At 45.7% G+C, this 10,887-nt stretch overlaps 1 protein-coding gene across 2 annotated transcripts in view; it reads right to left on the minus strand.

The window, feature by feature from the left end:
* Positions 1-403: 403 nt before the first annotated feature.
* LOC128872470 (uncharacterized) overlaps positions 404-10,887 on the minus strand; it is an 18,420-nt gene continuing 7,936 nt past the window's right edge. Inside the window, exons 1-6 of one of the 2 annotated variants that reach the window (XM_054115204.1) lie at positions 9,977-10,305; positions 8,278-8,386; positions 2,995-3,327; positions 2,674-2,906; positions 2,082-2,399; positions 404-1,962 (exon numbers count right to left, since the gene is read on the minus strand). In XM_054115204.1, coding sequence (XP_053971179.1) covers positions 1,737-1,962; positions 2,082-2,399; positions 2,674-2,906; positions 2,995-3,327; positions 8,278-8,386; positions 9,977-10,161 — 1,404 coding nt within the window. In that variant the 5' untranslated portion in view covers positions 10,162-10,305 and the 3' untranslated portion in view covers positions 404-1,736. Of the gene's footprint in view, positions 1,963-2,081; positions 2,400-2,673; positions 2,907-2,994; positions 3,328-8,277; positions 8,387-9,976; positions 10,306-10,887 lie in introns of those variants that run through there. The other variant, XM_054115203.1, reaches the window with a different exon arrangement.

Below are 10,887 nucleotides of genomic sequence, written 5' to 3' on the forward strand. Positions count from 1 at the left end.
TACATAACCCGAAAATAAGGGATGACCCTGAAAGAATGTCGATAACGTAGGAACGTGTTAGCGAGAGGAATTCTTGCTCGTATACTTTCAACCGTATCGATTTTCAGAATAGACCTTACATGACTCAGAGTTTGTTTCAAATAACGTTGTAAGTAAATTGTTATTCATACCGAATATGTATACGTCATCTAATACTCGAATAAAATTTTACTTATCTCTAACCTACGCGATAGAGGTACAGTGATTTTTAATTGCTGTTCAATTGTACGCCATTAAAAAAATATGACATATCTTATTGACACTTATTTTTTACAGTTCTTAGAATTGTTGCTACAATCCATTAAGATTAAAGATCTTAATCTTTATAGATCGATGTATGTAAGAAATCAGATGACTGGATATTGTATTTCTTCTACATTCGTTGTTTTATTTGTCAAAAACTTCCACGATTTTTGTATTACCTTAACATAATATCCACATAGTCGTTCGTTTTTATAGTTTGTTCTATAAATTTATAAAAACTGCTATAGGGAAATCATAAATGAAATATAAATATGCGTATAAAATGTGATGAATTTTCGTGAACATAAATTATAAAGAAAACCGGTAATAAGTCTCAACCAAAATATTGGTTTAATAATTACCGCGATTGTGAAATAAGATTTTTCATGGACATAGTATAAATTTATTATTACCCTGAATGCGAAATTGTCACGTGTTCAACGTGATTGGCCATCGACCATACATAATCGGTTGAATAAATACAGATTAATATACGTTTAAATTTCTTTTAATACAATTTTAAATCGTATATGCAACGTTCTTCAATTTCGAGATTAATCGAATGACATTTTCCTATTATGCGTACGTTACATTACGCAACAACTTTTAGGAGAAACTCGGGTTACTCGAGTTAACATTATCTCATTTTAAAACATAATTTAAGTTTTCTAATAATACTTTGCTATGGACAAATTTTCAAAATTTTCAAAATTTCACACGACGCTAGAAAGGATTGCAACGTTCAACATTCGTAGTTCTACGGATCTATCTAAAGAATCGAATCGCGACCGATCGGTTACGTTTAAACGTTCGTTCGCATATAAAAGTACTATGTTCTTTGGCTAATAAGACAACAGTCACCCTAACAATAACAGTACAAAGACAACAACCTAAACCACGTCATGAATAATAACGTTATTTTCTGATCCAATTGAAAACAAGTCGTTTAAAAATTCATGATCGAACTTTCATATTATTTTAACATACTTTTTTTCCCGTAACTAACATTGTACGCACTCGATTCAATTTGATCGATCGTTGGCGCTAATAATCGTTTAAAATTCAATTCCTACGTAACGTCGCGAGTCTTAACGGTCGACAATTCAGCCAAAGTGCATTACATACGAGCAAGTAAACTATTGATAAGTGATCGCGACGATCTCCTGCGAGGATAAAAGTTTCTACCGAGTGTAGCTTGAAACCTGTGGTCGTTAACAAGTTCTCAGGAAGGTATTTCCGCGATCCCGTTAATATCGATACGTTGGCAGTATCGCGTTGGTTTCTAACTCTCGAGAATATTCATATGGAATGTTTCACGGATTAAAGCGAATACAATTTCGACGGATCAACGACGAGGCCGAAAGGATAAATGTGGGGCACTAAATTTCACGGTGATTTCGCACTACGTGTATTCGTGCACGATTCGTTAACGCGTTTCTCAGTCTTCGCCTTCTTTACGACGGGCGATCAGGCGTGGATTTGGCTTTCGGTTTCCGTCCGAGTAATTTGCGAAACGACGAGGTCCATCTCGAACGACTGAATCCTGCTGTGCTTTGTTCGTCCGGCTCGCTGCAACTGAGCGACTCGCTGATCTTTCTGCTCTTGCCGCTGCTGCTGCTGGTGCTGCTACCTCCGTTTTCGTAGCATCGCGATCTTCGGTCTCCGATTTCCGAAGAGAACCTGGGAAACATCAATCTTTACCAATGAAAAATCGCTTGCTAATATGTTTCTAGTACTATCGAAGTAAATAAATGTTAAGAAATCACGAGAAATTTGTAGCGAACGATCGGAACACGAACCCTGAATCGGAAGAAAAGGCTCTGGCTGTAGGTGGAGCGCTGGAGTTGGCCGACGAAAGCGAGATTTCGGCGACAGGGGTGCTCGGATATGCTTCGTCGTCCGAGGCACTGTTACTGCTGGTCGTACTGCTGCTGCTGCCGTTGCTCCCACCGGCGCTACTGTCCACGCTGGAGTCGTCGATGAAGCTTATTTCTCGATCGGCTAAAGGCGAATTGGTCCTCTGCGCGCGCGTTGACGATGTCGCAGGCGTTGCGCTGGGTCGCAACCAAGTACGCAGGTCCTGCAGCGGTGCTTGAAGGCACTTGAATATATTACCGCTGAAAAATGGTCAGTAATACAGAGAATATAATTTCCTTCGTTAATTATCTTGTTTTAACCCTTTATTTACTGACGGGACTCAAGTCCACTTCTACGAAGTTCGTTTTTATATGTTGGATGGTAGCACAGGCTTTATTTATTTTGGAAGCTCGTTAGAGACAACTCTGTAAGACGACATACGACCAAGATGGACGCCTAGATTTAAAAAGCTTTTGAGAAATTCAGTACATAAAGGGTCAACCAATCTTCAGGCCAGGATGATAGCAAACTTACTCGTCGCGATAATCGTCGACCTCCGCAAACGTGCGTCTCGCGTACAAACAAACGGAACATCGTCGACGACGACGGCAAGACGTGGCATGAAGCGTTGCCGCGCGGAGATGTCGCGCGGCGTGTCTCAACGTGATCGTTTCTCGTGTCAGGGCCGCGACACCTTCCTCTCGCCTGCGTCTTTCTTCGCCCAGCTCGCCCTGCTCCACCCGTAGCTTCTCCTTCAGCACTTCGTTCTACAGAAAAAGTTGAAACGGACGTAAGCGGCCGAGACATATTTTAAAACATATTTTCCTAATTTAGATAGACCGCTGCGCGTCTCACCTCTCTTTCAAGAGCATCGCGCTCGGCACGGATAACAGTAGCTTGTCTGACGACATCCTGCCGAGCCCGTTCCAGAGTCTGCCTTGTAATCTCGTTTTGCGCCAGTTGCATCTGCAGACGACGCAAAGCCACCTCGCGTTGCCTGTCTAGACGATCCCGCGCTGCCACGCAGCTGTCTCGGTCGGTTTTAGCCCTTTCCACCTCCTCCTCCAGCCGGAGGCTTCGTTCCAGTTGGAGAAAGAGCTCGTCCTCCTTGCCGCGTAGCTCTGCCTCGCATCCTTCCAGCCGTTTCTCCAGGATACGTCGATTCTCCTCCAATTTGTCTCTCTCGGCCTTGAAAAAGATGGAGCAAGGTGTAAGTATAGCGGAACAAATACGCACGTCGAAATATTTCAGACAGAACGGATCCAAGGTGTTTTTGTCATTTCACAAAAGCGAGCCCTAAGGACGGTGTACCTAGGTGTAAGCGTCCCGTAAGAGAACGATTTCTTTCTCTTTGTAATTTACACCCGATACACATCCTGGCAGTGGAACGTTAACCGTAATAATAATCCTAATTAAAAGAGAGGATGGAACGGATCTAACGCATCGCGCGTCTAGCATTGCATGTAATTTCACGGCCGTTGCGTCGGGATGCATCTATTTATGTTTACACTTGTCAAGGACGCGCGGCCATTTACATACGAAAAGGATCGACGTTATCGGACTGTCGGCCATTTTTGTCGTTCGAAATTCGTACGAACGGGAACATCGACAGACATGGAGAGAGAATATCGTCAAGTCGACCGCGTAAAGATAAATCTATGATGGCTGACTTGACACATGGACTAGACAAATAGGAGAGATAAAATAAGGAGAAATATTGTAGAAGTAAGATAGAAATAATTAAGTCAACTGTTTGTAAATGAATTTTGTTAAAACCTAACCTTAAAAACTAATAAAGTTCTCGTTTTAGAGCAACGCCTAAGTTTTATCCTGGACATAACCTATATTATAGATATATCGGACGCGTCATTTTCATACGGTGCACGTAGGAAGATAATCGGCATTCGATTAAATCGATCTTGCGTCATCGAGTGGTAAGGTGATTCACTAGGAACGACACGCGTAATTATTTATCGTCCATCGAGAACGCGAATCGTTTTCGAGGTAAACGCGTCGACAGTTCTCGGAGCGTTCTAATCGAAGATATATTAATTCTTCCAAAACTAATTCCCCTCGTCGCTCCGTTGACAAAACGTAATCTCTCCGCGAATGTAACAATCGGATAGAACTCGTCGATCGGATTACGCAAGGCGTTAGTCATAGATCCCATTCTGATCCATTGCTGCTACATGCAAACCAAGTTGTCATCGAGTATTTCAATTTCCGTCGCGCAGTTGCCGGCCATTACCGACGACCTACGTCTAGCTCGATTTAACGCGACTCCAAACAAGATGACGAACATCGAGGCCCCGCCACTCCTTTCTCTTAAGGGAGATCCACACGTTCCTAACGGAATGCTAATTTCGAGTCACGAACACCGAGGCTCGCGACAGACAACGGAACAAAAACTGCGCGTGCGAGGTTCGCCGACCTAAATAGTTCGGAATCTTGGGATTGCAATTACAAAATGCAGTAGGAAGTATACTTGTAATCCCAGACGTACAACTATGTCTTACAACTGCGAAATGATTATAATTCGCAAGCGTAACCGAATCTCGTACTTGTATTGTAACACACGTTGATCGTGAAGCCGATACTCGTGAAAATCGATACAAGATTAAAATTTTGTTTCGATACGATTGAAAACTAAGTAATCCAGTATCCGTCGTGGTACTTATTTTTCTAACCAGACCGTAGCCTATTGTTGCGTGAAGTTTGCCGATGTGTTCGTCTCGTTTCCTTCTTTGGAAGATGGTCAAAAGAAGAAACGAGACAAACATATCGGCAAACTTCAGATTTAGTTGAAATCTAGGGTTTTGCCCATCGATGGTCAATGGGATCGATCTAGTGCCCACGGTCGGTAACCTGCGAGGATCAGTGGCAACCTCGTGACCCCCACTCGTGCCTACTCTCTTTTGTTTCTTTTCTCATCGTCGATATCGCTCGGTCGAGCGAGAGCCGTTGGAATAAACGCCGAAAAAACAAAACCACGAGACTCGTATTTAATTTAAAATCGGCGGGTCGCTGCAACGACGCCTATAGCGAGGAACAACAAATTTCAAAAACAAAAATTTATCGAGCGTGAATTACGTTTCGTTCAACTGTGGTGTGGACCCGCCTTTAGCCGGCTCGCTCGCGTCTAGCGTCGCGCTAGATGCGGCATTGTAGGTCAACCTAGGTGGGTAAGTCAGCCTCGAGAGGTTGATGAACGCCATTAGGGGCTAGATTGGAGCACAACGGCGAGGCGTTTCGCGGTCCCCTGATCGTCGCGCGAGGCGGAAAAAGAGGGGCAGGGGCTTGACGGAAACCGACGAAAGTCAGGGGAAAAAAGAGAGAAACGCGAGCGCCGGTCGAAAGACAAGACGCGAGACCGCAGAAGGAAAAGCGGACCACTGAATGCTCGTCGTTTCGTCTTTGTTTTCGTTTTCTCCGTTTGCGATTCTACGTCTCCGTTCTGTGGTTTGCTACTGTTGGACGATCGCGAGGCAAATCCTGCGGTTGGAAACGGACAGGCAGACGTACAAGTGGTCGCACGACCAGCGGAAGGCCAAGGGGAGACTGGTGTATACGACCGACAACCGAGCAGCACGGTATTTTCGCCAGACCTCTTTTCTCAAAAGGTTTCCCTCCGATGGATAAACCGATTCGCTTTCTTCGAGATCCTCTTACACTGATCTTTAAAACCCTCGGGGGGTCTTTCGCATCGAGAACACTGCGAGAAACGAATTTCTTTTCGTTAAATTTATACAGGTTGCTATGGCGGCGAAGCGAAAAGTTGCGAGAGGGTAGGAGAAAGGATCCCGGTACCGGTGACGGTGGTACGGTCCTGAACCTCCAAGGCACCTCGTTGGCTGGGCGGGGTTTACCGAGAAACGGCCGAAAAGTACAAAGCTTGCCGAGTATTTGTTTCATCGACTTCGTCATAGGTACCGTCAGGGCCGGATGTAACAATATTGGAGCCCCGGGCAAGACTATCGTGGCGCCCCGACAGGGGTATACACAGGGTGTCTCAAAAATGTTATAACACCTTGAAAGAGGTGAGGTTGGAATGGTGGTTCGGGAGGTGATTTGAAACAACTTTTTCCTTTGCAAAAATGTCGGATGGAGCTTCGTTAAGGAGATATTAAGCGAAAACCCCGACCAATCAGAGCGCGAGTATACCGGTTGAGCGTAGGCTACGCGATAGGTGGCCGCTCACGTACGCTACCGCGGGCGCTCCACCGGCATACGCGCGCTCTGATTGGTCAGTGTTTTCCGTTAATATCTTTTCAACGAAGCCTCGGACAATATTTTCGCTAAGGAAAAAGTTGTTTCAAATCACCTCCCGAATCGCCCCTTTCAAAGATCTCCAACATTTTTGGGACACCCTGTATATCGGTATATTCGTATACTACTGACACCGGACTGCGACACCCCCCCAAAAAAATCTGGCGCTCCGCACGGTTGCCCCCTCCCTTAACGCCGGCCCTGGTTACCGTTAAGATTACCGTCAGGGCCTGCGTTTACAACGCGGACGCGACACCTCCGCTTTTATTACGGCTTGGGATTTGTATGCTCGCCCTGACACCGCCCAATTTAGTTTAATGCCCAGGGGAATTCTAAAATCCAACGACAAGGGTCCGGGACGTTATGAATACAGCGATTGTCGTCGAAACCTTTGTCACGGTGTGAGAAATTTTCCTTTAAGCGTTCGACTTTACGATCACGACAATTCATTGTTAGACAGAGACTTTGTTCCAAACAGGGCCGGCGCAAAGCAGGTTCAGCGCGTCCGCCCATTAAAAGGCACCGATTTTCACGAACTTTTTACAGAATACATTATCAGAGATACCGTAACCACGGTATTACTATTTAACATTCGTCTTATAAAAAGAATATAATACGCAACAAGGTTTGTAAATAAATAATTCCTCGTTGCAAAATTTTCGAATGCGGCCCCGGAAAAGGTCGCGCCGGCCCTGTTTCCAGAGTAGTGGAGCAAACGTATTACAGGGGAGAAGTCTTTTACTCAATCGCGAAATGTAATCTAGCTTAACTGTCTTATCCACGATAAGATAACGAAACGCGACTCGTAACAGGAATCGGGATCGACTGCTCTTCCGCTGGAAAAGTTTCTCCTCTCGTGCCCGACAATGGGAGTGGCATCTTATCGATACATTTTTTAGACAATCTTTCTCCCACGGAAAGAGCCCCGTTTTCTCTTCTACATTTTTGCGGATAATATTGCGAGCAGGCGAGACTTGATTTCACTTCGGGCGCGAGCTTCTTCATCCAGATAACATCGATCCGACTAACAACATCGCGGAAGAGGGACTCTCTCGCATCTCTGTTACGATCATCGCGAGAAATAATTACGCCGTTACGCGATCGCACGCGAGGTGATACTCGTCGGAGAAGAGATACCGAAATTCTACTATAGCTTGAGACATCGATCGTTACGCGTCGAAGCTTTCGTCAACGACGAATTGGGACGTCACAGATAAATCGCACTCCGCGACACCGCGATAGCTCTTCGGCTATTTATTCGTTCGTAAACGCATTGTCAACCGATAAGAGAGGTCTCCTCCTACTTTGCGCCGTGACGCATCGGCGCGCTTATAAACACTCGCGATAAGAGAGTCTATACCGATTGTGTACGATCTGAAATTGAAGATAACACTGACACGAGCTATTTTTAAAATAAACTATGTCTTCGAGTTCGTTTGTAGGATATACATATTTTCTTTTGCATGGCGAATCGGGTCGAATTGCTTCCACCTTTGAATTCGTTCAATTTTCCACGAATCAACGAAATTCGGACGCGAATTCGTTGTCTTTAGTAAAGACTCTCTTTACCGCGGCGGTTTGCGCGAGCACGGACAACGATCGACGACTCTTTTTTGGCTTCGTCGCGTTTCGACGTTCACCGTGTACCCGGTGTCTAATTTGGCAACATATTCTAATTTTGTTCGCGAAACGCGGCTTAAAATACTCCCGCTCGGGAAGTCATTTCGTTCGACGATATACGAAACGATCATTTTTTGAGTACTTTCCACGTTCTCGTAATCGTATCGATAACAAATTCGACTTATCGGAGCACGTCCGACCTTTGTTCCCGATAACGGTTCGATCGTGCATAGCTGATCTTCTTCAACGTACCTTGACTTCGTGATAACGTTCCTCCAGGTAATACGCGATACCCTTGGCTTCTTCGTACTTGGCGGACAGGGCGATGTATTTGTCGTAGTGGCGCTTGAACAACACGAACCTGTAAACGGAAAGCACAGAGTCAGTCTACCTATCCGACGCGTTTACATAATTTTATCGTACGATCGGGAGATAGGCCGGAGTGTCAGAAAATTTCACTTCTCGCTCGTAAACCTCGATTTTTTCTTTCGAGTTAACGAGATATAAGAATCGCGACCAAGTTCGGTTCTGGTAACGATGGAACGTTTCCTAAACACGCTACCCTGTCGACATAGTTAAGAGGAGATACGAGTTTCGAGAAAAAATAATGCATCGAAATCGTGCGAGCGAATTTTTTTGTTGTCAAGCTATAATAAAATGTTCACGTCTCCGGTATTTTAAGATATTGGGATAGCTTTAGGAGAAATCAAATTTCAGCCTAGTGAACATTTTTTTTAAGTTAACGAGATATAAGAATCGCGACCAGGTTCGGTTCTGGTAACGATGGAACGTTTCCTAAACACGCTACCCTGTCGACATAGTTAAGAGGAGATACGAGTTTCGAGAGAAATGTAACGAAATCGAAATTATCTGAAGATATTAAAACGGTTTTAGGAGAAACGAAATTTCAGCCTAGTAGAAATTTTAACGATTATCGGTCTTGCAGCGAATGTCAAGGGGAGCAACGTTTACTGTTGGAAGAACACGGGACAATCGGGTCGCGAAAAGTTGAGCCAACATCTGCGTTCGATGGAACACGAGCAATCGACCGAACGGTGACACGGATTACCAGGGACTCGACTCGGAAGAGCATCCAAGTTAACGCATCGCTTGGCAGGGACCCGAAGACCCTCGTCGTTATCTCTTCCATCGACTACGCGACAGACTGCTTTCTCATTCTACGGAAATCGGTTACGGAAATCGTGGAAATCGGTTACGGACCATTCGGGTCGAGAAGTAGGTGAACGCGCTCGAATCGTATTTATCGAGTACGAGTGGCCGAAAAACCCGGCCTCGAGATACAAGTAGTCTCCTTGAATGCACAGAAACTATCGAGGAGTCGAACTGTCAAGGAGTTCGATCGCTGAGTAGTGTAACGCGATCTGGGATCGGGTATCTCGGTGAGACAATGCTAATGCAACGATAAAACTTTCACCATCGTATTCCCTGATATTTCGCAGATTAAAATGAGACCAAACACGACGTAATTCGCAACATATTCGTTACATATCGTCTCATTGACAACACCCTGGTGTTTTTCCCTCCCTTCCTCTTCTTTATTCGCTGTACTTCTCTACGTTCGAAGCTCAAAGGAAGCTACACGTTCAAACATCAGAAAATATACGATAAGTATTTAGTTCCGAGGTTGTACGTTTAAAGAGACTTTCCTGTGGTTAGACATCGAGGTAAGAGCTCGCGAGGGAAACGGATTACGCGAAAGGAGGTCCAAAACCGAGGGAACGACAATCCCTGAAACAACTTCCGCGGTGCAATTCCCGTTTCGTTCTCACTAAACGTAACATTCCCGTTCGCCTCGATCAACGTCGCGCGACTCGGTGTTCCGCAATCTCTTGTTGGAGATCTGCCGTTTGGAAACCGGAAACTCGGCACGGTCCCACGCAATTCTAGCAACGTAACGAGCAACGAATCGAGCCGCGTCGGGGAAGACGACCTTTCGACCGCGGCGGTGGCCGACGGTCGTCGTTGACCGATCCTCCAGCAGCGGTCTTCGGCGAGCCGTCGCGATCGATTTCTCTCCGTGTCTGGATGTTCCGCGGGTTGCTCGATCCACCAAAACTTCCTCTCTCTGGCTCTTTTGCTCCTCCACTGGTTCCCGGTCGGCGGACGCTCGTCCATTCTCTCCGCTTTGCCAGAAAGACTTTCGCTTTCGCGATTACTTCGACGTTTGGCCACGTCTTCCCACCTCGGGATTCGACTCGGCGCGATCTCGAGTCTCTCTTCTCGGTGTCTACCGATACGCGCGTCGCGGCTTTACGAACTGACCACGGGAATCTACGCCTCGGGACCTCTCGATCTCCGTCGATGTAATTCTAGTACAGTCGCGAAGGTGACGATCCAGGCCGCAATCGATAGCGACGACGTCGATCGACCGTGTCCGGCCTCGGCTCCGCTTCGGGAGCGCGATTCCGATTCACGGCTGCCCCCGATCGCCGTCGCTGGAAACCGGATGCCTCGGTCACCGATGCGATCTATTTGGCTTGGTGTGTTTGGTCCGTGTTGCGAGATCGCCAAAACGGGCGATACATATACATTCGTACACGAATAAAGACAACGTTTCGCCTTTTCAATTCCTGCGTCAGTCTTGCAGCGCGCAGTGGTTCGACTGGCCAAAATTAAAAAGAGTTCTCGGATCTTCGTCAAACCGGGTAGCTTTTAGTTATTTGAGCGGCAAATTACGAATCTGATGTCGGAATATCAAAATTGAAAATGGCGGGTCCCAACATGACCGACATGTACATTAGATAATTATTAGATTTTCATCGGACTTGGTATTTATGAATTATTCGGGGGCGCGAATTACGAATCTGATGTCGGAATTTCAAAATTGAAAATGGCGGATCC

The sequence above is a fragment of the Hylaeus volcanicus genome, chromosome 2 (genome assembly GCF_026283585.1).
Source record: "Hylaeus volcanicus isolate JK05 chromosome 2, UHH_iyHylVolc1.0_haploid, whole genome shotgun sequence".
NCBI lineage: Eukaryota > Metazoa > Arthropoda > Insecta > Hymenoptera > Colletidae > Hylaeus > Hylaeus volcanicus.